Here is a 22,603-nt window from a genome sequence, read left to right on the forward strand (position 1 = left end):
TCGAATCGATACCTATCGATAACTGGTCAGCTGGAAGTATGACCGCAGCGCAAAGTGCGATAGAGTGACCGCAGGGAGTAAGTTTGAACTGTGTCGGTGTGTGCGAGCGCAGGTGTGTGTGGGAAGTTGCAGACATAGAGAACAAAGTAAAATTTGAAAAGCAAAATTAAAGCTGCAGCTGCTGGGGAGAAAGACAAAAGCGGACGATTCACTGCCATGGCCAAGGTTATATCGCAGGACACCTTCGACGATGTGGTGAAGGAGAACGTGGTGGAGTTCTCCATGACGCCATCGGAGGCCAAGGAGGAGACCATCAAGCAGTTCGAGGCGCAGGTAAGTGGGTCCGACGAGCTAATTTGTCCAGCTGATTCACTCCAATGGACTCCTTGCAGGGCATCAACCTGGCCAACATCATCAAGGACCTGTCCGTCAACCCACAGACCGGGCAGCCCGTCATCAACGAAACTGTGGACAAGATCAAGGAGCACATTGGCCAAAAAACCGAGGACGCCACCCAGCTGCTGGAACAGCTGGCCACCTTGAATGCCGAGTGCCAGAAGTCCTTGGCCCATCGGGTTCTGGCCGGCAAAAACGGAGCTCACGATGCCCTGATCACCCTGCTGGAGGAAACCCTCTCCGCGGAAACGCCCAACGAATCGCTGATCAAGAAGTCCCTGGAAGCCGTCAACAGTCTGACGCACAAGCAGCCGGATCTGTTCGATGCCGAGGCCATGGCTGTGGTCCTCAAGTTGCTAGCCCTCCAAGTGGTGGACCAGGACATCACCCTGCTGACTCTTCAGTGGCTGCAAAAGGCCTGCATCATGCACGAAATGAACCGCCAGAACATCATGAACACCCCCGCCCTCAGGCTGATGAAGCCCCTCCTGTCCAAGGGAAAGGATCGTTTGGTCAGCGAACTGACCGCAGTTTTCCGCTTTCTGGTGCTGGACGACGACATCCGCGTGGAGTTCGGTTGCGCCCACGAGCACGCCCGCCAAATAGCCAGCGAGGTGCTGCTGCCCCTGGTGGAACTCTTGCCGGCCTACCAGGATCCCAATGTGCTGGCCGATTTGCTGCTCACCATTGGAACACTGGCTGTGCGCCAGGAACTCTGTACCGCCATCGATGAGGCTGGCGGCCTAAAGTACGTCTTCCAGATCATGAGCGTTAATCTGGACGAAGTGCGTCTGAACAGGGAGGCCCTGAAGTTGCTGCGGGCCCTGGCTGGTCACGACTCCGTGAAAGCACACATTGTCCAGCAAGGGGTGGCTCCTATTATAAAGCAATTGCTGGAGACGCACCAGAGCAACGAAAACATCGTAGCCGCCGCTTTGGCCTGCGTTACTACGCTGACACTCCGCGTGCGGGAACACAGTGCCGCCTTCTTCGACACCGGCATTGCCGAGGTGATCGTGGAGGCGATTCGCGCCCATCCCAAGCACAAAATCGTACAGCGCAACGGAGCCTGGGCCATTCGCAACATGGTGTCGCGGTCGCGAAACCAGTGCGAAACCTGGATTTCCTTCGGCGTCGAGGATCTACTGAACGCGGCGATGAAGGAGCACCCTAGCGTGGAGCAGGACATCAAGGCGGCGTTGCGAGACCTCGGCTGCAGTGTCCACCTGCGGGAGGAGTGGACGGGAACGGCGGAAAAGAAGATTGCTGCCTGATCGCACACTTGCCTTTTGTATTTTTTATATATTAACCGCTAACTTATTACTAGTGCCTAACTCATGCATTGGCTAACAAAATCGGCAATCCTCAATAGCAATCGCACGCTAATACCCAACTGGGGCAGTCTCATATAATCACATGGCTGTGGACTTATTTGCCCAGGTTGAAGTTCCGCAGGGAGCCGGCCTTAAGGCGCTGGTTGACATTCCGGGAGAGAACGGCTGAGGGTCTGCCACTGGACGGACCCTCTTCCTCGGCGCGCTGCGCGAAGGGATCGATCTTCTCGGAGCCGCCCATTCCGTTGTAGACAAAGTTGGACCCTGTGGTGGCCGCCAAGCCAGTGCTGCTCGAGCTGCCCAGCAGCAGACGCGGCTTCTTGAAAATTGAGTACTGGGGGGATTTCAAATATTATACGAATGGCTTTGCTTAACTTCTTGCGCCTACCTTTTCGCTGAGATCACTGGTGGTTTTCCGTATGGTCCCGCTGGTCATACTCACACCGCCCACTCCCTTAATGGGAGAAATTTTGGACTTGGCCAGCCCGATGTTACCCTTGGTATTCAGGAGATGGGCCAAGCCCACGCTGCTAGATTTGATGTTGAGATACGGGGAGGTGGACTCTTCGATCCGCTTGATATTCTCCTTCTGCAGAGTAGCAAAACAATAATGCCTGGAGTTCTCTCATAAATTGAACTACTCACAACAGTGGGAGATATGGTGCTACGCCTCTGCTCCCGCTTTAGGGCCAGAATGTTGCTATTAAGGCCACAAGAAGCATTGGGAGAGTCCAGGCAAATGGTCTTGCTCTCCAGAGATTGAAGCTTAAAATTAAACGTAACGTAAGTAAAAAGTGGTTTATGAAAGAAAACCCACGGACCTTCTCCTGTGCCTGGTAAAGATCGCTCTCCAGGTGGGAAACACGCTCCTCCAACTTGCTGCAAAAGGAAGGGCAACGATTAAAGAAGATAACCACCTTTTGATATGGTGGACAGACCGCTTTAGTTCGATCTCCTTGCGCAGATCATTTTGCACCAGTTTGACCACGTTCCTGAGTTCCGTCTTCTTGCTCTCGCATTGGCGCAGCTCCCGCTTAAGTGTGGACACCCAGTTGGCCAGGACGTGGGGATCGGCCTCGTTCTTGAGCAGGCGCTCGGCATCCGCCGAGCCAGCCGCCAGAATGGCCGACACGCCCTCCATGGCCTGGATCTGTGACTTCAGGGACTTGTTCTCCTTGCGCAAGCCATCCACCACTTGCGCATCGCTCTTGAGGATGCTGATCTGCTCGGCATAGCTGCTGATGAGGAACTCCTTCTTCTGCACCTTCTGCTCCAGACCAGCTATGGTTTTCCTGTAGGAAATTGGGAGAATAAGCCAGGAACTGGAGGGCACTGCCAGGCGAGGACTCACAGGCACTTCTTTTGCGTCTCTTTGAGATTCCGCATCTGCTGCTCATCCTTGCTGCGCTCCTTTTCGATCATCTTCATGGACAACTTGGCGTTGTCCAGCTGCTCCTGCAGGGAGCCCACGTCGATGCGACTCACATCCAAGTTGGCCAAGTTGAAGTAGACCCTAAATATGTTGCGAGTTGTGCACTTATTGCGGCACTGGGGGCAGGTCTTCGATCTGCAAGGGATACAGGAGTACATCATCGGAGATTACACACATCCTTTTGCGGCTTGCCCACCGATCGAGCCATTGGTTGAGGCAACTGTGGTGGAACATGTGCCCACAAACAGTGGCAAACACCTCGTCGGCCTGTCCAAACAACTCGGCGCAAATTACGCAGTTTAAGTTCAACATTTTGGCACAATTAACTACATAAAAACAGTTATTACAAAACAACAACAAAAAATGCACGCCGCACGGTTTGCGCGCCCAACGAAACCAGCTGACTGCCGGCGACTTCACCACCTTCACAAAGGCGAAACTCACCACTTGCACAGATGCGGTGAATCGACAGATCTGGCATTTAGCCGAACTTTTGGCTAGTTTACGCTATTCTCACGGGTTCATATTTTAAAAGGTTATTTCGCGCTAAAATCATGAATTTTTTTTGAGTTTGTTGTTTAAAAAAACTTCAAAAAAATCTAACAGAGCGGGCCGTTAAATCCGAGGATATTGAAGTTTATAGCTAACAGCCTGAGCAGCAAGCTTCGGACTTCAAACGCGATTTTCTCGAAAAGGGGCTTTCCCCGAAAATGGTTTTGCGGGTTAGACGATTATTTTTGGCTACTTATAGAAAATAATGGGAAAATAATAGGTTTTTTTTTCAGCAAAATATTTTTTTTTAAGATTAAACAACTTATTGAATGTTTTTACATTTTTAATTTCAGCCAAACTTTAACTAAGTTCTTTTTTAACTTTCAATACAAAAAAAAAAACAAATGTATCTATTTTACGTGGTACAAGACGAAAATACTTTATTATTTTTTTTAAGTTTTACAGGAAAAATAATTGTGCAAAATGTATGTTGGTTCGGTTTATCGCCTGCTTAGGGTCCAGACTATTATCATTTAGATCGTCATAGGCATTGGGAGAGTTTAAAGAAACGGAATCGGTCCCTGGAGACTGAAGCTGAAATAAAATGTTGCGCATTAATGAAGAGCGGAGTAGAAAAGCGAATCACTCGGACCTTCTTTTGTGCCTGGTAAAGATCGTTCTCCAGGTGGGAAACACGCTCCTGTAACTTGCTGCAATGGAAGGGCAACGATTAATAACGGCCACTACTTTGTCAATATACTGGACAGACCGCTTAAGCTCGACCTCATTTCGCAAATCTTTTTGCACCCATTTGCCCAAGTTTTTAAGTTTCATATTCTCGTTTATTAAGGTCTGCACAAGAGCCTTCAGGGTCGAGTTCTCCTTGCGCAAGTCATCTATTACACGCGCGTCGCTCTTGAGGATGCTGATCTGCTCGGCATATTTGTTGACAAGGAACACTTTCTCCTGCACCTTCTGCTCCAGACCAGCTATGGTTTTGCTGAAAGCAAATGGGAAGGATTAGCCAGGGAACGGAGGCGGGTTCTAGAAGAGGACTGACAGGTGCTTCTTTTGCACCTCCTTCAGACTCCACAGCTGCCGCTCGTCCTCGCTGCGCTTCTTGTCTATCATGGTCATGGACACCTTGACGTTATCCAGCTGCCTCTGCAGGGAACTCAGGTCTATGCGACTCACATCCGAGTTGGCCTCGTGGAAGTAGACCCTAAATATACTGCGGTTTGAGCAGTTACTACGGCACTGGGGACAGGTATTCGATCTGCAAAGGGTATCTGTGAAAATATATCATCGAGATATTGCTCCTATCCTTCAGCGGTTTTCTCACCGGTCGAGCCATTGTTTGAGGCACCTGTGGTGGAACATGTGTCCACAAGGGGTGGTAAACACCTTGTCGGTCTCTCCAAGGGAATCGGTGCATATCACGCACTTTAAGCTCAACATGTTGGCGAAACAAACTACATAAAAACAATAAAGAAACAAAAAAACAAAGCTGACTGCCAGCGGTTTCACCACATCGGCAAGATCGAAATTCACCGCGGCACCAAATAAAGTCTAGCCTTTTCCCGCCATTGCGTGCCGCCACAGCGGGCCAATCGATACCTGTGCCAGCACTGTCGCGCCGTTTGCGAAAGCACACCGCGCGCTTTCGATAGTGCGACAGTGCCATCGGTGCCACCACTAATACACAACTATAAAAGTCGTCGAATAGCAATAATAAATAGGAATAGTGATAGACTTGTGCATTTAATTCCGTTCGATAGCTGCGTTCCCATCGACCGCGCGTCCCAGTGAGCTAGCTGCACTTGCACCCGAAGCGGAGGCTGGGCGAAAAGGTGTTTTCAACTTGGCGTGCGCATTTCGACACCTTTGTCAACGCTGATTCTTATTTGGTGGACCGACGACCAGTGCACACACAGACATACGCAGGCATACGGAAGTGTGTGTGGAAGGGGCAGACAAACAACGGTGCGATAACAACAACAATCGGCGGTGATCGCGGCGAGAAATGGAAATGGCCAACAACATGGTCGGCAACAACAGCAGCGGGAGCAGCGGCAACAACACCACCTACGGCAACAGCTACACCAACAGCACGGCGGACAGTGGGCACAGCTCGCAGGGTGGCGGGGTCAGTGGCGTCGTCGAGGCGCCGGGAGCGGGGGCCCGGCTGCGGGACGTCTGCACCATCCTCAACGCAGGCGCCACCACCGCCTACCAAATCCCAACAGGTGGCTGTGCCTACGACCACATCATCGCCCTGATGCGGAACCTCGACCTGCAGGACGACGGCATCGTGCTGAACTCCAAGATCAAGACCATCGAGACGGACTACTGCAACATTGTGCGCGACGAGTCGATGCTGTGGTATGTGTTTCCATCTACACCGAAGCGATCCGTTCCGTTCCCAGCGTTCGTCCATTGATGATTAATAATATCATAAGTAGTGTGTATGCTCGCCACCACTTTTCGCGTATAAATACCCGGTGGGGGATACAGTGCGTTGCATTAGCATAGGGCCACTGTTGGAAATGGCATCCTTTGTATCCGATAAACGCCACCGCCGATAACGCAACTTGTTGCACGTTTCCCCATTTCGATAAACGATCAGCCAAGCCTTATTTATGACTTCCTATGAAAGCTGGCATGACTAATTGGCTTACTTGAGGAGCTTATGCCATTCCTCCGTTGCTTAGAACTTTCCATAGCACTTACTTCAACTGATGTGGTCGAATTGAACACGTTTTTCATTGGAATTTTATGTATTTCGACGCCCGAAAACCGAACCACCAATCAAAGTTCAGGAGTTAATTTATTTTGCTTTGTATTCGACCCTAAAATTCATATAAAGCCACTTGTTTTATATAAAATTGTTTATTTCACTTTAAATAGCCACCTTTTTTGTCATAAATAAATATAATAGTTTATGTTTGGCGTATTTTCCAAATCGACCTATATTTTCGAACTGCACTGTAGCTGTAAATATGTGCGCACGAGTTTTTGTTTGTGACCAGGTTGCTCGAACGTCAGCGTGTCTTAAAAATTTACAGCTTTTCATACAAATAATCACGGCTAGAAAGACACCGGCGCCATCGATTCGATTCAAAGTGAACACTTCTCCCTCCTATTCTCTCGGGCTCATGCTCGAGTTAATTGCTGATCAAATAGTTCGCGGCTTGGGCTTATCAGTTAATGCTGCTGTGCCTGTGAGCCGCTCGTATAAAATGTGCACAAAAACATACAAACAGCTGAGGGTAAAATAATGGGGGCGATGCGCCAGTTGTGGCGAAAACCATAACAATACATAGTAGTATAAAGTGGAAAGGGGCATGCAAATGCATATTCTAATATAAGGAATTACGCAGATAGCAGAAGGTAGCTCTAAAAATAGGCAAACTGATGCAGGTCTTTCTAAACAACACTGTTAGTCGTAGAGATTATTCATTAATATATTTATTATACCATTATTAACCTTCTATTCGACTCCCATACGCAGCGAGTCCATGGAGTACCTCAATGACAAGGCGCTCGGCGACGGTGACACTGCGCTGAAGTTCGCCCTGCTCTTCTCGTCGCGAAACTTCGACGCCCTGGCGATGAAGGAGACGAAGGTGCGAAGCGCCATGCTCAAGATCCTGGAGACGAACTTCCTCAATGCGGATACATACCGATTGCACGACAAGAACCGTCTGTACAACTCGATCACGCTGCTGGGCGAGTACTACCACAGGGTGCGGCTGGCGGACAATGCCCCGATCACCATTCTGGGTGAATCCCTTCTGGACCTGCTCACCCGCGAGCTGAACGACACGTCGGTGGTGCTGGGGACTCGGATCGCCCGTCTGGTGCTGTCGCAGATCACGCTGAACGGCGAGATCATGCGCAAACGTCACAAGGCGGAGATCGACCTGCTGCTATTCCACGTTCGCCGCCATTTGATCATGCAGCCAGCGCTGACCGCCAAGGTGAAGGCCATGCTGCTGATGGTGCTGGACCTCTTCTACAGCCACTTCAAGCACATCGGACACGACTTGGAGGCCATGTACACGAACTTCCTGGTTGTGGAGGATGGCGAGGACGATGGGGTCAACAATAACGGCGCCAGCCATCCCTCTGAAGACGGCCGCCCCCAGCAGCAGCAGCTCCAGCACCAGCAGTCGGAGAACGGCAGCAGTGCCAACACCTCTGTCCAGGACCAGGACTTCGATCCCCCGTCGACGACGAAGAAGTGGAGCGAGCAGGTCTGCGAGGACTCCTTCTGCGACATCGGCTACGGTGAGACGGACCAAGGCGACGACAGGTACTCGGAAGCCGGGAGTCACTCATATCCTGCCAACAACTCTGCTGCACTCGGCCATAGACGTCGCGGATTTCAACCGCGCCAAGTACCGCGGCCACTGAAGACACAACAGCCACATCACCAGCAGCACAATCAACCACCCAGCATAGAGTATGTATCACACTGTTAATGTTGAAGAAACATAAGATTTAACTATACTCAGACCGCGTATACAAACGATATAATCAATCAAAAAATATATATCAGTACAGACTGATAAGAACCTCTTGATGATCTGAACGGTATTAAAAAAAAAAGATTTATTAATAAAATTCAAATGTGATTTTTTTATAGGGATATTTCCAAGATTGAGTCAAGTCCATTAAGTAAGTCCAGGAAAATGCCCGTCTATATACATTTGTTTTCGAAATAATTTTAAATTACAGCATTACTTTTTCTTGATTTCAATTTTCTCTGTTTCTTATTAAAGAATTACCATTAGATGGTTTACATTTTTTTTAAACAATATGAAATATTTGTTTTTATTATAGCTTAATATGTTAATATGTTTAGTTCTTGAATTCTATTGAGGACTTAAAATTCACAGTTCGATAGCGAAAACATTACCAATTATTTGAATTCAATTTTAAAGCTTTCATTTAAATTTATTTTGATTTTTCTAATTTATTCAACCGATCTAACCGTGTACATCATTGACAGCGCCAACTCCGACCAGTATCCATCCATGGCCAGCAGCGAGGATCGGGACGAGAGCAAGCCGCTCCCTAGCTGGCGAAAGACACGCTTCAACCGCAATCACGACGGCGACCAGACCAACGGAAGGTCGCGCGACCAACAGCGGCGGTTCAGCGTAAGCTGCGACGATGACCACCACAGCGTGCGCAGCGAAGGAGGCGGCAACCTGCGACTGTACAGCATCCACGACCGGAGGAAACACTCGCAGGAGCGGATCGAGCGCAACATGTCTGGCGGCGGCAACTACAACAGCATCGTCAACTCGAATTGGGATCAGCGGGATCGCGACGATCGCAGCGAGCGCTCATACATTAGCAACTACGAGCGTGGTAACAACTACAAGCGGGGTGGACGGTTCAACAACCGCAACACCTACGACAAGCCGCCGCGATTTCAGAAGCAACAACAGCAGCAGCAGATGCAGCAGCAACATCAGGGAGGCCACCAAAAAATACACAGCGATACCTGGCGGCGCTCAAACAATGCCATAAACGTTGGCTATCAGGATGAGAACTGTGCGTATAACTCCAACGGACCGGAGTCAAATAGTCGCAGCTCTTCGAGGGCACGCACTCTGCCAAGACCGCCGAAGTCCCAAATGGACAAGGGGGGCTACAGGTATAACCAGAGTCCCACACATGGAGGCGGCGGCGGTGGTCCGCGATTCCCGCGCTACAGCAGCCAGAGCAGTTTGGCCAGCGAAGCGTCCAGCTCGTTTGATCGCCGCCAGCAGACTTCGCCGCAACATCAGCAGCAGCAGCATCAACACCAGCGGCATCGCCATTTCACGCGCCGCTCCCAGCCGGACGTCCATCAGCCGCAGGGCGAGGACAACTGGCAGGCTCAGGGTGGTCAGGGCCAAGAGCAGCAGCCCTCTGGAAAGGAGGAGAGCGAGCTGGTGCGGAACGCCCAACAGACCACCAAGTACATGAACTATCTGTCGGCCCAAAAATGAGACGGACTAATGGGTCGCGTCAGGGCAGAACAACATATGTAAACTAGTTAATATAGTTTATAGAGAGTCATCCCCCAGCCACTTCCGCATATACTAAAACTGTTTTCCAGTCTGTTTAGAAGTTTTTCGTTGTCCCCTAAATGTATCATAATGGAGGTATAAATCCACGTAGACTGTTTTTTGTCTTCAACTGAGCTCAAATGTTTAACCAATTCAGCCCAATCACAAATGAGATCCAACTCAAATTCAGGCTCAATTAGCAAACGAAATACAACACATGCATGCATTATACAAAAGATCAGATCAATTTGTAAATACCAATAATTATATATAATATATACATGACTTATGTAGTCACACACCACATGAACACTCCCACACAAAACACGGTCACACACTCATTTTTATATTTATAATATACAAACTGTTTAGAAACTAAGTACAAAGTCAATGAAACAACAACAAAAATCCTATTTCTATTGAAGGGTAAAAAGCCTGTTGGTTAAATGTTAAAAGCATGTTGAGCATATAAATTTGTATTTTAGCTAAATATATACATATATATTAAATGTCATGTTACAGTGCAGATTGGGCAGATTTATTAAACGAATTATACAAGCTAAACGTATTTTTAAAGCAAATTTTGTGAGGCCCTCTGTTGAAACAACAAAGCCAAGCCGGAGTGCAGAGAGAAATATGAATTGTAGAGATATACGAATAGTCTTATATAAATACTTATGTTCACAACATGCGTAGGTTCAAAACACTAATCAGAAATTACATAGCGTCTAACACATTTTAAATAAAAGTAATACATCATGAAGATAAATTAAGCAGAAAAACGTGTCCATTTCGTAATATCAAGGGACTACTACCAGTACCTCGTAGTCGGGAATATTTACCTCCAGACCCCGATGCGGCAAGTACATAACGCCATGCGATGGATGCACTTTTCCTAGTCGAGTGATTCCCCTATATTGGCCGCGTCCCGTGTAGGTCACTTCCCCATCCTCCGAGTGTCCGGCTTGAAGGGCACCCGGTGGATAACTTCCCTTCGTGCCCGCCACCCATTTGTAATGGCAGTCGGTCAGAATACGAAGTTCCAGTTCGGTGAACTCATAGGCCCGGCAGTCCCAGGAACATAGTGCTGTTTTGGTCTTTGCCACATAGCTCGCTGGCAACAAATCATCGTTCAGGTAGACGCGAGCGACGTATGAGGTGTTACCTCTGTCATCGAAGCCACTTTTGAACACTCCCTTCGGCAGCTTTTTTAAACTAATATCCAAAGGAACCCATTGAGCAGGCAGTGCAGTTGGCTCCTCATCTTCATCATCACGTTGACCTGAGAAGTTTAAATATATCCGGCGTGCGCTATCCCTGTGACAGCTCCCTCGGCATTGCGGGCAAGTCAGGATTAAGTTGAGCCAACGCGTGAGGCAGGCTTTGTGGAAAATATGCCCACATTTGGCAGATGAAAATATCACATCGCGGGGTGTGTAAAACTCGGTGCAAATAGCACACATAACTCCAAAAGACGACGACGGCCTATCCCGGGCTTTGGCTTCCATTGGACTTCAAATGTAGTTTTTATAAAAGGAAAAGTTATCGAACTAGGCACTTGGCAGGGTCAGCAGTAAATGAACACAGGCGACATGTTGCGAGAAACCTAGCACTCTTATATTTTACCTACTTAGAGATTTCCGTTCTTATCAAGGAGGCCGGCTTAGAGAGATGGTTATCTTTGGTGTACACTGTGCATCACCGTCTAAGATAAGATACTTAAACTGCTCATTTAAAGATTTACAATTTGGGAAAGAAAGCTAGGGATTAGAAACTCGATTAGAAAAAACATTATACGAAATACATTTTCCCTAATCTGCAAATATAGATATTTTAGACTGGAAACTAAGGTCTTTTCCAAATGTTGCATACTTACAAGTGCCATATCTAGTGAGAAAGCTGATAAGTGAACATGGAAAGAATTTCGGCATATATGCGTTCTATATTTAATAAGTACAAATATTCTTTGTTTCGTCTATTGTGGTTTATATTTCTTTATTATTTGCTAGTTATCATGCGGATCAATGATCCCATTACAAGCAAAAGCAACTGTACAATAAAATTTCGACAATGTCATAGATTCACATTACTAATAAGGCTTGAGGCAAAAACTTTGGGGAGAAAATTCGGGTAGTGAGGATCACTCAAAAATGTACCGAAGTACATATACATAACACAGATTGATACAGGAATAAGGTGATATTTTAGGTTGCGGATGCATTATCGTTCGGCCTGGTCACGTGGGGTGACTACCAGGACTTCGTAGGTGTTGACGTTGACCTCCTGACCGCGGTGGGGGATGTACATGACCTTGTGAGAGGGATGCACTTTACCCAGTCGCAGAACGCCCTCGTAGAACCCGCGACCGGTGTAGGTGACCTCACCCAACTCGGAGTAGCCCGTTTTAAGGGCATCCCGCGGATAGGTTCCGTGCTGGCCGGCCACCCACTTGTAGTCACATTCGTTCAGCACCAGCAGCTCCACATCGTCCGTCAGAAGGTGGGCCCGACAGGCATGCGATCCGAAGGCAGCCTTCTTTTCTGGCACGTAAACGGAGGGCAGGAGATCATCCTGGTAATAGCCTCTGGCCACATAAGTGGGCAATCCGTCCTCGTTCGTGCCGCACTGCACCGCTCCCTCGGGCGGCAGGTGGGCGTCCGGAAAGCTGTTCCTGTCCAGATCCATGGGCACCCATTCTATGGGCATCTTGGGCGGCTCCGTATCATCGTACTCCGTGGCCTCTGCAAAGTTTAGATACAGCCGATGGACGCGGTTCCGGTTGCAGGCGCCCCTGCACTGCGGGCAGGTTCTGGACGTGTTTAGCCATCGGGTGAGGCACTCCTTGTGGAAAACATGACCGCAGCTGGCGGTGGAGAAGATAATGTCGTTTGCTCGGAAAAACTCGTTGCAAATTGCACACAGAACGTTCAACGAAGGCGATGATGATGATGAGTCATTTGCAGAGGCTGCGCCTTCGGCGGCGGTACCCTCCTTGTTTTCGGTCTCCATGTCTTTGTGTGCAAATACTGTCGCTGAGCAGTAAACAAGCGCTGCCTCACCGCGTTATTCCAGATTTATTTCACAATGCCCGGATAACGATTCATTTCATTTCAACTGCACTGTGCTTAATTAGAGATGGCAGCATAAAATACCAAATACACTGTTATTTTCAAATAAAGCAGTGTTCTATCTAAACTGCACTGCTAGGAAAAGTGCACTTCCAATGCGTACTTCCAATCAGGACTTACACTTTTCTACGCTATTCCTAACTTGAATACCATTTTGTTCCGATGACAAAACTGCAGGAAATTCAAAGTGTTTTATGAATAACTTTAGTCTAACTTATTATAACATGTGCTAATATTATTAAGAATGTTTAAAAACTTTTTAATTGCGTATTAATATAACAGAATGCAATAGCGAAGTATGTGATTTTTGAACAAGAAAAGCAGGGTCCTACTACTCGCGGCTTGTTATCGATAACATATAGTGATGGGACCAATCAGCTGTGCATTGGTCTGTTCTTATTTGTAACATTAAACACATTTTCAGCAGTTTCTGCGTTTACCGGCGCATTTTCGATTCAAATGCCTTGCTTCCTATGCACACAGATTGTCGATGAAGCTGTCGGCAACATAGAAATCGCATCGGAAGAGGCCGATTCATTGGGCCTGCGATGCATCATAGAGAAACACTTTTGGCTACAGGTAAACAAAACACTGGACACCTTTTCTTCTTGGCATAGTATCAAAGGGCACTCCCCACTTTCAGATTCCTGACTCGGGAAGCGGCTATGTGTGCGGCGCCTGCTGGGAGCAGCTGCTGCTCTTCCACAACTTCTACCTAAGTGTGGAGCAGGCCCACCAGGCGCTGCAGCAAACGATTCCGGAGGAGACATCTCCACCAGAAGATGGTGCTCCCAAGGACCCCTTGGTCAAGAGCGAGCTAGCAGAGAGTGTGGCCGCTACCGTGAAGCGCCGACGAGGGCGCCCTCGTAAGGAGCCTCCAAGGGATGCCAGCGAGGAACTGAAGAGCGTTCTAGAGCAAATCAACCTTAACGAAATCAAAATCGAATGCCCCGAGGCAGATTTAACAATTGCCGATGTGCTGGACGATCAGGAGGAGCATGATTTCCTCGCCGACGACTGTAGCAGCGGGATCGAAAAAGAGGAGGATTATGAGGAGCAAGAGGAACCCCAACCGCAGGTTAAACGAAAGGCACGCGGACGGCCGCGTGGACGTGTGCGACTAGCGGAGCGCCCCAAGAAAGACGGTCTGCCCAACACCAAGAAGTCGCAGGAGTTCAACGACTTCATCCGCGAGCACTACAAAGTCCAGTGTCATATCTGCAGCTCCCCTATGGAAGGCTTCACTGAGATGCTGCTACATGTCCGACGCGAGCACAAGCAGCGCGGCTACTCGATGTGTTGCAACCGCAAGTTTTTTAAGCGGGGCTACCTTGTGGACCACCTGCGCCGCCACCAGGACCCTGAGCTGTTCAAGTGCTCCATCTGCGCACGTGTGATGGGTCACCGCCGCAGTCTGGAGCTCCATATGCGCATGCACGATATCAAGACGCGCGGTCGCCTCTACCATTGCGATAACTGCTCCAAGAGCTTTTACAGTTCCGTTGTGTGCGAGCGCCACAAGCTGACGCATATTCCACGGGATCAGTGGCAGGTGAAGTGCACCAACTGTGAGAAGACGTGAGTGACCAATATTTTCAAGCTTCCTCATATTTTCAAAGCTTTACTCTACAGTTTTCCCACCCAGTATACAATGCAGCAGCATGTCAAGCTGGTCCATTTGAATTTATATGCCAAGATCTGCGATGTCTGTGGGAAATCGATCAGAGGTCGCGAAGCCTTGGCCAGGCACATGAAGGAGCACACCGGCGCGCCACAGACAGCGATCAAGTGCCACTTGTGCGACTCTACGCTAACCACCAAATACGGTCTGGCGCGTCACATAAAAATGATGCACACCGCCGAAAACCTGCAGCCGATGCAGTGCGAATTCTGCCTCAAGATCTCGCCCAGCTTGCAGGCGCACCAGCACCACATTAAGTACACGCACAACACGGCACGTAGCCATCAATGTCCTATGTGCGAGAAGGCCTTTAAGCGGCCAAACGAACTGAAGGTAATTTTGGGAACCGCTTTTGGTCATCTATTAATAAACTGTCTTCGCAGGAACACATGACCACCCACACGGGAGAGGTTCTATACACTTGCCCCCATTGTCCGCAGACCTTCAATTCCAATGCCAACATGCATGCCCACCGGAAGAAGGCGCACCGCAAGGAGTGGGAGGAGAGCCGTCACCAGCGGTTGAGTCGACCTCGAAAATCGGACACAATCATTGCTGTGAGTGTACGCAAGACCACTGAAGCCAGACAGGATTTGAGAGCAGGATGCGGAGAGGCGATAGCAACACCCAACAGCCCTGGAGCAGAGTGCTAGCACTAGGTGACCCTTGGACCCACTAAAAACCAAATGAGACGTTGTACGGCTGTTGTTATGATCAGAGGACTAAGGGGGTGCACAATTTGTACGGTCAACATGCTGAGCCTGGTTACGGGATTCACTGGTTTTATTGATTTTGAGAATTAAATTATTTTTTGGCTTATTGTTATGGATAGCTAATAATTGTAATCTTGGAGGTGGTACCTCACGCATTAATGCAACGCACAAATAAAAAAGTAAAGATAGGGTGTATTTTATTATTATGAATCTATTTAATAAGAAAAACAAGAAAGGGAGTTAACGAAGTTAACCGAAGTTTGCGTCCTATGTTTGTGTCCTATGACTATATGATATAGTCGTCCGATTTTGATAAAAGGTAATTCGAAATTCAAAACCAATTACAAAATGTTATTTCAAAGCGTAGGAGGTTATATGTTAAAAAACAGCGAAGATATTATTTTTTTTTCAAATTTTTAAAATCGGACGGGCAGACGACCAGACGGTGATGACTAGATCGATTCGTCTAGTGATGCTGATCAAGAATATATATAAAGTATGGGGTCGGAAACTCTCCTTCACTGCGTTGCAAATTTCTGACTGAAATTATTATACCCTCTGCAAGGGTATAAAGATACAAATCGGAAATTATTCCATGTAAAACGCTCACTGGTGCCAACATATTAAAATTTGTATGGATTTATTTTAAAATTATACTGTCAATCTGGATTTTAATGCTTTACGCTGTCATTAATCAATAAAACCTTATTTAAAACAATACTTAACGAGTCTATTAATGTTCATACTGAGGAATTCAAAACGACACTCTTTTTGCCGCCAAGAAATCGATGACTATCGATTGCTAAGAAATGGGCTTCCAATGTAACTTATTTTTGTATTTAAAAATATGTATAAATTTTAATTTAAGGCCCCTAATTTTTAGCTGTATATATATAAGTTAATGTGTGACTTTCCTATACTTGGAAAGAAAAAAAGATTTAATAAAAAAATACCCTCCAGATAGTAGAATGGGTTTAAAGGTTGCTAGAAACTATTTTTTTTAATTCGCATGATTTCCTACCCTGCAAATGCTTTAGTTTCCCCTGAAACGGAATTTTAACCGCTATCCAACCCCCTTTTAAGCACTTTTGGCTACGCCCGTGCCTGCATCCACCTTGCCCAGCTGTTGCAGCTATCTCTTTCGCTCGCCCAAACGTGAACGTGTCAACTCAACGCTTTTGTTTTCCCTCGAGTTTTCCTTAATTTTGGCCATAATCCGGACGAGATGGTGGATGACAGTACCCGGAAAACGCTGAGCAACATTCCCCTGCTGCAGATCCGCGCCGGGCCCCGCGAGAAGGACGTGTGGGTGCAGCGACTGAAGGAGGAGTACCAGGCGCTGATCAAGGTATTCCAGATCCTGATAAAGTAGGTTCAACTGGAGTGCCCAGTTAACTTTTCCCTCTCACAGTACGTGGAGAACAACAAACAGTCTGGGAGCGACTGGTTCCGGCTGGAGTCCAACAAGGAGGGCACCAAGTGGTTCGGAAAGTGCTGGTACATGCACAACCTCTTGAAGTACGAGTTCGACGTGGAGTTCGACATTCCAGTGACGTACCCAACCACCGCGCCGGAGATCGCCCTTCCGGAGCTCGATGGCAAGACGGCGAAGATGTACCGCGGCGGCAAGATCTGCCTGACGGATCACTTCAAGCCCCTGTGGGCCCGCAACGTGCCCAAGTTCGGCATCGCCCATGCCATGGCACTGGGTGTAAGTGTCCCATATCCACTTGCTATTTATAGTTCGGTAATTATTCCTCTTTCACAGCTTGCTCCCTGGCTGGCCGTGGAGATTCCGGACCTCATCGAGAAGGGCATCATCACGTACAAGGAAAAGTAGTTGACTAAAGCATAGATGAAATAACTGGAAACTGGCAACAAAACAATGAACAAAGTTTGATATGAAAGTCATTTATCTTTGCGTTTATTAGTCAAAAGTCAAATTGGAAAAGATCATTCTGCGTTCCTCCATCGTCGCGTATCCTAGGTATCCTATGTGGTAAGAATTTCATTTGGTTGATTCGGTTTGATCAGTGAGCTTGCTCCTCGTCATTCCCTTAGTTCATGTGATTATGGTTGTTGCGCTGCGAGGACTGGCGCCATGTGTCGGACCAGATTGAGCTGGGCGAGGTGAAAGGATCGTACTGCGTGGGAAGGCTCTCGCCGGGCACTGCAGTTCCAGTTGCCGCTCCCACCAGGCCCATGGCTTGTGCTAGGTTGTGCGTCTGGGGTGCGTTCTGCTCCAGACCTGGCGGAGGACGAATAACACCCATGCTGGGCGTGGCAACGGGCCAGGGTGTGTACACCAGCGGCGACCAGTTGGTGGCCCAGTTGCTCGGCTCCAAATTCGCTAGCAACGAAGGGTTCTCCTGCTGCCTCTGCTGAAACTCCAGTTCCGGGGCCTGCGATAGGACAAGCTGGTGCCGTATGACCAAGTCGCTGCGCTCCTCCCGCTCCCGTTGCTCGTAGGTAACTGTTCGATAAGTACGTGGTATACATTAGCAACTTATAAACTGGTAGTCCCTGAGCTACTTACCATCTGGAGTTGGGTAATCCACCTCTGTGTTGGCAAACAGCGAATTGCTGGCCGTAGCTGAAAGAGGTTCCCACTGCGATGTCACCGTCGGTGGCGTGAAGTTCTTGCGGCTGTCCCCGATCGGTCCTAGACCACTTGAAGACGCCCCGTGACTCCAACCCAAACCGTTGTCAGTGGGCGCGATGTGCGGCGACCTCACCACATCCCGGAAGGAGGCGTGACTGTTCATCTCCCAAGGATTGCTGATGCACTTGAGAGCATCCGGCGAGGATGGCGGCGTCGCGCTGTTCGTGGTCTGCCCAAAGTTCAGCTTGTGGCGCTGCTTCCGCTCCGGCTTTCTGAATCCCACTCCAGCACTTCCTGAGCCATTCGTCAGCTTTTGCTCCTTGCGGCGCTCCCTTTCCCGTTCTCTTCCCGGTGTCTTACCCATTTTCTTTGCCGATCCGTTCTGTTCCTTAAGCACTCGCGGCTCTGGTGCCTTGTTGGGCTTTGGCGATATGTTTTCCTGTTGCGGGGGACTTGGTTTGGCCAACGGCTTCTCTTGTTGATCGACGACCGGTGTTAAAGGTTCCGGCTTGGGTTTGGGTGCCACAGGGGCCACAACTGAAGTCGGTTTTACCTTCTTTTGGGGCCGAACTTGATTTAAGAGGGGAACAGCCTGGGGCGACGGCGTCGATGACTTTTTAACCGGCTTTATTTCCGGTGGGGGTGCAGTAGCAGCAGAAGCAACCACAGCAGCAGTAGGAGGAGTAACTGGGGTGCTCACCACCGTCTTTGGTTTAGCTTTTTGCAGATGCTTACTCAGAGCATTCATGTCCATGCTCCATGGTGACCAGGAGGACGACTTGGACTTTGACTTAGATGTCGCGTTCACTACACTTCGCTTGCGTAGTTCTTTAACTTGGCCATTTCTGGCCTTCTGCTGTTGCACAGCCTCCGCTTTAGCTGCTGCCTCCTCCGCCTGCAGCTTTACTATATTTCTTAGATTAAAAGTTGGCTGCAAGGGTCCTTTGTTCCTGGCCGCGTCGTAGGCACTTTGCTGGACCATTATGGCTTTCGCGTCAAAAACAGCCGCCACCAGAACCAGTCCAAAGCTAGCCAGGAGCACCACAAGTGCGGCATTCTTCAGGGAGGTCTCCCATCCGGGTCTCACCAAAAGGGAGGCGCACAGCTCCACGCTTTCCGCAGGCATTTGGGCCAGGAGATGATAGCTAATGTCGTAGGTGAGGTTCGTTAGCAGCGTAAGGGAGCGTTTGACCCTCGAGGAAGTAAAGTCCGCGCTGAACGCAATTTCCACCTTCCTGGTCTCGTTCTCGCCGAGATCAAATCCCTCGCAGTCCATCACCTTGAAGCCGTAATCCTCACACGGCAGAGAGCCAATGAGAAAGCCTTCGATCCTCATGGGAATTACGCCCGAGTTGCGGGCAGTGAAGCTACGGGTGGCTACCACAGCTCCGTTACCGGATTGACAGCCCTGAAATTGGTCAATGGCCATCTCGAAGAGCAACGGTGATGAGGATCCCGGCCGACGGTTCCCGAAACGGAACTGCGACTGCACGGCACGGGCCTGCAGCCAAACGGCCTCATACAGTGTCAGATTGCTTCTTACATGGAGCAGGGTGCAGTACTTCTCCGGCTGCTGGGCGCTGAAGGTGATGGGGATGTTCAGACTGGCACCTCCTGGTAGCAGGATGGGATCTCCGGCGTCGGGCAAGGCAAAAACCTCCTTATCTGTCAGATAGCAACTGGTTGAGCTCACGTCGATCACCTCGTGCGGTAGGGATAGCTGGGTACGGCGTGCAAAAGCCGGATCCGAAAGGAAGTAATCGAGCAGGAGCGGGTTCTGCGAGGGGTTTGTCAGTGTGATCCACTGGCGCTGCACCTGGCCAACCTCTATAGCTGGCGTAGGGGGGATTGGTTGAAACTGCACCAGCTTTGGCCACTCAATGGGTATGGAAAAGTCCAGCTCCAAGGGTGGCAGCTCCTCGCTATGTAACGTCAGGGACATGGATGATAGCTGGCGTCTCAACTGCCTGAAGAGTTCCGTGCGCTGCCGCAACTCCACTCCGTCATAGAGGAGATTATTGTTGATAGCGCCACTGTGTTTATCGCCTCCTCCTGGAACGCTGGGGAAGATGGCTAGATCATTTGTGGACTCCCTAATGTAGCACTGATTCCGGCACAGGGCCGCCGGCTCGAAGTAGATGCGCCCAACTTTGGTCAGCGTTTGCGGTGCAATCGTAGTGCCCTTGGCGTTGAAGTCCTTAAAACGCAGGCCCGCCGGAAGGGCAAAGGATACGCCTTTTACGTGCACCGGGTGCGTGAAGCTGGAGCGGATGCTCAGCACGGCGGTGCACATTTTGCCGGGAAAGCAGTTCTTGAAGTTGAGCTGCTCCTGCTCAATCTCCAAGTGGCCTACGGAGGCCTCGAACTTCACGCGAACGCGAATCAGCTCGTATGGCGTCCACACCTTAAGGGTTCCAAACGTGGCATCCGCTTCGTACGTCTGGATGGCCACCTTGAATACGGCAATTTCGCCGGCGCGAAGTTCTGTGCACAAATGCCAGCCCTTTGTCTCGTTTTCGGCACTCACTAGATCTTGGTCTTTCGTGGAACGGCAGCCCAGGAAGGTGCACTGCGAGTAGACGGTTTTTGGGTGTTTGAAGAACCAGTTGGTGATTTTCACCGGCACCGGATTTTCGTTGCGGAGAATCACGAATCCGTCGCGTGACATCTCAGCGAATGGCACAGTGCCCAGATCTAGCTCCAGGCTGTGTGGCTCCTCTTCCAGCGCGTTTTGGAAAAGTTTAAGCACAAATGGCTGCGTGGACACACGTAGGCGTCCACTGCATGAGACCAAAGGAATATTAAAGACCGTGACGTTCGTCTCGATCCTCAGGAAGGACTTAAACGCCACCTGCTCATTCAGCAGGTTTAGGCGCAGGAGCTCCACGGACTCCCCTGGCTGAAGAACTATCCTGGGTTCGCCCACTGGGGTTACTTCCAAAATGGATTCGTCGACGGGGTCGGTGAGACTCACGTTGAATAGAATAAGGGGCATGGCGAAGTTGTTCCGCACCACCAGCGATCGCTTCCTCTCCAGCGGTGCACTCTCTCCGCCTTCCGACGAAGTGGTCACAAACTTTGTGACATTTCCGTCGAAGGAGAGACCTCCATGGAAGATCTCTGCGCGGACCACCACTGTGAACGCCTGATCCGTCTCGGGAATGGAACTGGATTGGTTACTTTTGATCACCAGCAGATCGTTAATGGTCTCGCTGCCCTCGAACAGCCTGGCATCCAACACGATGCTCGTGCTGTTGGCGTCGAACGAGAGACCCGGAATCTTGCGCAGATAGCTGCCGACGAGCAGGCTGCTATCGTCATTCCGAACATCCAGCTTGAGCTGCAGGGGCTCCGGAGCATTTAAGGTGGCCACGCGGCCGAAGTCCGCCAGCGGATTGCGGGCGTACGGAGAATGCTTAGGCAGGATCTCGAACTCGACGGGAATAACCAGGACGTTCTCCTGGCCAATATCGAGCTCTGGCTCTGCAATCTTGATGCGTATGTAGGCGCTGTGGTTACCAGCAGTGCGGCCATGGAAAGAGATCCTAATGACCGGCTTTAAAGTGTGCGGCGGTATCTCCCACAGATTCTGTGGACCCTCCGATCCGCCACTGGGCAGCTCCAACTGGAATTCTCCGCCGCTGCTGTATATCTGAGGAGAACTTGTACTGATTCCTGGATCTACACGGTTTTAAAATGACCTACCTCGAGTATTTGCAGCGGCCGCTCGTGCGGATTGTACATGTGGATCTCTGGCGTGAGCGTCGCATTCATGGGCGCTTTGATTCCCACCAGCGGCTTCAGGCGATACGGGCACTCGCTGCCCTCGCCCCGCACCGCCAGCTCGGCCTGGCCGAAGGAGGTGTGGATCAGCAGATCGGCGGCAATGGCGCCCAGTTGCCGCGGCAGGAATACCACGTTGAAAGAGGTATTGCCCTGGGGCGGCACCTCCCTCGAGCCCAGGAAGCTGCTGTAGAAGGCCGGACTTGGGCCGGCCACCGCGTTCAGCTGGAGCGTTCTATTGGAGTGCTGGTTGAATAGCGTCACCGTCTGAGAGCGCGCCTGGCCGACGGACCACGTTCCAAAGTCTAGGCGGGACGGCACGAGCCGAAGGTCGCGCAGCAGTTCGCCCAGGTCCTGGACCGGCGGCTCCTGGAGCCCCAGGAAGTTCTCCTGCAGCACCTTCTCGCCGCTGGCGCCCAGTGTGAGCAGGAAGATAAGGATGAGTAAGAATAGCCGTGGGATCGGCCTCAGCGGAATTTGTGTGGGCATGGCGTCTGTCCTCCCGTGTCCCTCTGTGTGTGTGTGTGTGTTTTGGGCGGCGGTTGCGCTGCTCCGGTTGGCCGACTTCCTGTCCAGCTGTTAATCTCGATCGGGGTTTCCTTGGCGCTGCGTTTTATTTATATTATCCAATATCGCTGGCCAGAAGTATTCGATTTCAGGTGTTATTTATCCAACCTATCGGAGACTCTTCTTCTTCGATATCAGGAGGAGACGATGGTAAAAATACCATAAAAAAATATACCATAATATTCTTATTTTTGGTATAAGGTTAATCTCAAACCTCAAATACCGTTGTTTATATAAGCGTTACAGTTTGATTAAATTTAATTTACTATTATGAAAGTATTATAGTTATAATTCGATTTCATTTAAAGTAATTGCATGTCATAAGGTATTTTTTCAGTCGCGCCGAACAGTATGCTCCGAAATCTTGCTTTACCCAAATGTATCGACTTGTATCCCAGAGAAAACGGTGA

At 49.6% G+C, this 22,603-nt stretch overlaps 9 protein-coding genes across 10 annotated transcripts; 4 read left to right on the forward strand and 5 right to left on the reverse strand.

The window, feature by feature from the left end:
* The first annotated feature begins 74 nt into the window (after window positions 1-74).
* On the forward strand, window positions 75-1,789 carry LOC108030356 (armadillo repeat-containing protein 6 homolog). Its single transcript, XM_017103223.3, has 2 exons — window positions 75-333; window positions 393-1,789. The coding sequence occupies exons 1-2, from the start codon at window positions 217-219 to the stop codon at window positions 1,668-1,670; spliced, it is 1,395 nt and encodes a 464-aa protein (XP_016958712.1). The 5' UTR covers window positions 75-216; the 3' UTR covers window positions 1,671-1,789.
* Window positions 1,660-3,561, reverse strand: LOC108030357 (E3 ubiquitin-protein ligase TRAIP). The gene is made up of 7 exons (XM_017103224.3): window positions 3,359-3,561; window positions 3,082-3,297; window positions 2,669-3,022; window positions 2,552-2,609; window positions 2,376-2,495; window positions 2,119-2,319; window positions 1,660-2,064 (listed from the first exon to the last, which is right to left on the reverse strand). Exons 1-7 carry the CDS (start codon window positions 3,472-3,474, stop codon window positions 1,825-1,827), a joined length of 1,305 nt encoding a protein of 434 aa, XP_016958713.1. The 5' UTR covers window positions 3,475-3,561; the 3' UTR covers window positions 1,660-1,824.
* A 506-nt stretch (window positions 3,562-4,067) lies between these two features.
* LOC108030230 (E3 ubiquitin-protein ligase TRAIP) lies at window positions 4,068-5,243 on the reverse strand. 2 transcript variants are annotated; one of them, XM_044091987.2, is made up of 5 exons: window positions 4,997-5,243; window positions 4,715-4,930; window positions 4,424-4,654; window positions 4,307-4,364; window positions 4,068-4,248 (listed from the first exon to the last, which is right to left on the reverse strand). In XM_044091987.2, exons 1-5 carry the CDS (start codon window positions 5,110-5,112, stop codon window positions 4,114-4,116), a joined length of 756 nt encoding a protein of 251 aa, XP_043947922.1. In that variant the 5' UTR covers window positions 5,113-5,243; the 3' UTR covers window positions 4,068-4,113. The 2 variants fall into 2 exon arrangements, with proteins under 2 accessions (XP_043947922.1, XP_043947923.1); XM_044091988.2 differs by having other exon boundaries at window positions 4,715-4,943; window positions 4,997-5,127.
* Window positions 5,244-5,322: 79 nt separating this feature from the next.
* On the forward strand, window positions 5,323-10,283 carry LOC108030228 (protein kinase 4). The gene is made up of 3 exons (XM_017103018.3): window positions 5,323-6,036; window positions 7,166-8,119; window positions 8,669-10,283. Exons 1-3 carry the CDS (start codon window positions 5,678-5,680, stop codon window positions 9,657-9,659), a joined length of 2,304 nt encoding a protein of 767 aa, XP_016958507.1. The 5' UTR covers window positions 5,323-5,677; the 3' UTR covers window positions 9,660-10,283.
* A 236-nt stretch (window positions 10,284-10,519) lies between these two features.
* On the reverse strand, window positions 10,520-11,182 carry LOC108030229 (uncharacterized). Its single transcript, XM_050887336.1, has 2 exons — window positions 11,122-11,182; window positions 10,520-11,001 (listed from the first exon to the last, which is right to left on the reverse strand). Exons 1-2 carry the CDS (start codon window positions 11,180-11,182, stop codon window positions 10,520-10,522), a joined length of 543 nt encoding a protein of 180 aa, XP_050743293.1.
* Window positions 11,183-11,695: 513 nt separating this feature from the next.
* Window positions 11,696-12,870, reverse strand: LOC108030467 (uncharacterized). Its single transcript, XM_017103364.3, has one exon. The coding sequence runs from the start codon at window positions 12,726-12,728 to the stop codon at window positions 11,940-11,942; it is 789 nt and encodes a 262-aa protein (XP_016958853.1). The 5' UTR covers window positions 12,729-12,870; the 3' UTR covers window positions 11,696-11,939.
* Window positions 12,871-13,220: 350 nt separating this feature from the next.
* Window positions 13,221-15,441, forward strand: LOC108030446 (transcription factor grauzone). Its single transcript, XM_017103339.3, has 4 exons — window positions 13,221-13,426; window positions 13,491-14,425; window positions 14,480-14,861; window positions 14,912-15,441. The coding sequence occupies exons 1-4, from the start codon at window positions 13,307-13,309 to the stop codon at window positions 15,179-15,181; spliced, it is 1,707 nt and encodes a 568-aa protein (XP_016958828.1). The 5' UTR covers window positions 13,221-13,306; the 3' UTR covers window positions 15,182-15,441.
* A 937-nt stretch (window positions 15,442-16,378) lies between these two features.
* Window positions 16,379-17,152, forward strand: LOC108030197 (ubiquitin-fold modifier-conjugating enzyme 1). The gene is made up of 3 exons (XM_017102953.3): window positions 16,379-16,589; window positions 16,653-16,952; window positions 17,010-17,152. Exons 1-3 carry the CDS (start codon window positions 16,467-16,469, stop codon window positions 17,079-17,081), a joined length of 495 nt encoding a protein of 164 aa, XP_016958442.1. The 5' UTR covers window positions 16,379-16,466; the 3' UTR covers window positions 17,082-17,152.
* Window positions 17,137-22,308, reverse strand: LOC108030196 (transmembrane protein 131 homolog). The gene is made up of 3 exons (XM_017102952.3): window positions 21,549-22,308; window positions 17,778-21,495; window positions 17,137-17,714 (listed from the first exon to the last, which is right to left on the reverse strand). Exons 1-3 carry the CDS (start codon window positions 22,113-22,115, stop codon window positions 17,299-17,301), a joined length of 4,701 nt encoding a protein of 1,566 aa, XP_016958441.1. The 5' UTR covers window positions 22,116-22,308; the 3' UTR covers window positions 17,137-17,298.
* Between the last annotated feature and the right edge of the window lie 295 nt (window positions 22,309-22,603).

The sequence above is a fragment of the Drosophila biarmipes genome, chromosome 2R, assembly GCF_025231255.1.
Source record: "Drosophila biarmipes strain raj3 chromosome 2R, RU_DBia_V1.1, whole genome shotgun sequence".
Lineage (NCBI taxonomy): Eukaryota > Metazoa > Arthropoda > Insecta > Diptera > Drosophilidae > Drosophila > Drosophila biarmipes.

Coding starts and splice junctions, on each gene's coding strand:
- LOC108030228 (XM_017103018.3), top strand. CDS start 5,678: ATGGAAATGGCCAACAACATGGTCGGCAACAACAGCAGCGGGAGCAGC. Junction 6,037..7,165: donor CGCGACGAGTCGATGCTGTG/GTATGTGTTTCC, acceptor TCCCATACGCAG/CGAGTCCATGGAGTACCTCA. Junction 8,120..8,668: donor AATCAACCACCCAGCATAGA/GTATGTATCACA, acceptor CATCATTGACAG/CGCCAACTCCGACCAGTATC.
- LOC108030197 (XM_017102953.3), top strand. CDS start 16,467: ATGGTGGATGACAGTACCCGGAAAACGCTGAGCAACATTCCCCTGCTG. Junction 16,590..16,652: donor AGTACCAGGCGCTGATCAAG/GTATTCCAGATC, acceptor TCCCTCTCACAG/TACGTGGAGAACAACAAACA. Junction 16,953..17,009: donor CCCATGCCATGGCACTGGGT/GTAAGTGTCCCA, acceptor CCTCTTTCACAG/CTTGCTCCCTGGCTGGCCGT.
- LOC108030229 (XM_050887336.1), bottom strand. CDS start 11,182: ATGTGTGCTATTTGCACCGAGTTTTACACACCCCGCGATGTGATATTT. Junction 11,002..11,121: donor GATATTTTCATCTGCCAAAT/GTGGGCATATTT, acceptor TAAACTTCTCAG/GTCAACGTGATGATGAAGAT.
- LOC108030230 (XM_044091987.2), bottom strand. CDS start 5,112: ATGTTGAGCTTAAAGTGCGTGATATGCACCGATTCCCTTGGAGAGACC. Junction 4,655..4,714: donor GAGGTGCAAAAGAAGCACCT/GTCAGTCCTCTT, acceptor ATTTGCTTTCAG/CAAAACCATAGCTGGTCTGG. Junction 4,365..4,423: donor AATGAGGTCGAGCTTAAGCG/GTCTGTCCAGTA, acceptor CTTCCATTGCAG/CAAGTTACAGGAGCGTGTTT.
- LOC108030196 (XM_017102952.3), bottom strand. CDS start 22,115: ATGCCCACACAAATTCCGCTGAGGCCGATCCCACGGCTATTCTTACTC. Junction 21,496..21,548: donor GGCCGCTGCAAATACTCGAG/GTAGGTCATTTT, acceptor AGTTCTCCTCAG/ATATACAGCAGCGGCGGAGA. Junction 17,715..17,777: donor GGATTACCCAACTCCAGATG/GTAAGTAGCTCA, acceptor CTTATCGAACAG/TTACCTACGAGCAACGGGAG.
- LOC108030467 (XM_017103364.3), bottom strand. CDS start 12,728: ATGGAGACCGAAAACAAGGAGGGTACCGCCGCCGAAGGCGCAGCCTCT.
- LOC108030357 (XM_017103224.3), bottom strand. CDS start 3,474: ATGTTGAACTTAAACTGCGTAATTTGCGCCGAGTTGTTTGGACAGGCC. Junction 2,496..2,551: donor TTTACCAGGCACAGGAGAAG/GTCCGTGGGTTT, acceptor TTTAATTTTAAG/CTTCAATCTCTGGAGAGCAA. Junction 2,320..2,375: donor GCACCATATCTCCCACTGTT/GTGAGTAGTTCA, acceptor GCTACTCTGCAG/AAGGAGAATATCAAGCGGAT.
- LOC108030356 (XM_017103223.3), top strand. CDS start 217: ATGGCCAAGGTTATATCGCAGGACACCTTCGACGATGTGGTGAAGGAG. Junction 334..392: donor TCAAGCAGTTCGAGGCGCAG/GTAAGTGGGTCC, acceptor GACTCCTTGCAG/GGCATCAACCTGGCCAACAT.
- LOC108030446 (XM_017103339.3), top strand. CDS start 13,307: ATGCCTTGCTTCCTATGCACACAGATTGTCGATGAAGCTGTCGGCAAC. Junction 14,426..14,479: donor TGCACCAACTGTGAGAAGAC/GTGAGTGACCAA, acceptor TTTACTCTACAG/TTTTCCCACCCAGTATACAA. Junction 14,862..14,911: donor AGCGGCCAAACGAACTGAAG/GTAATTTTGGGA, acceptor CTGTCTTCGCAG/GAACACATGACCACCCACAC.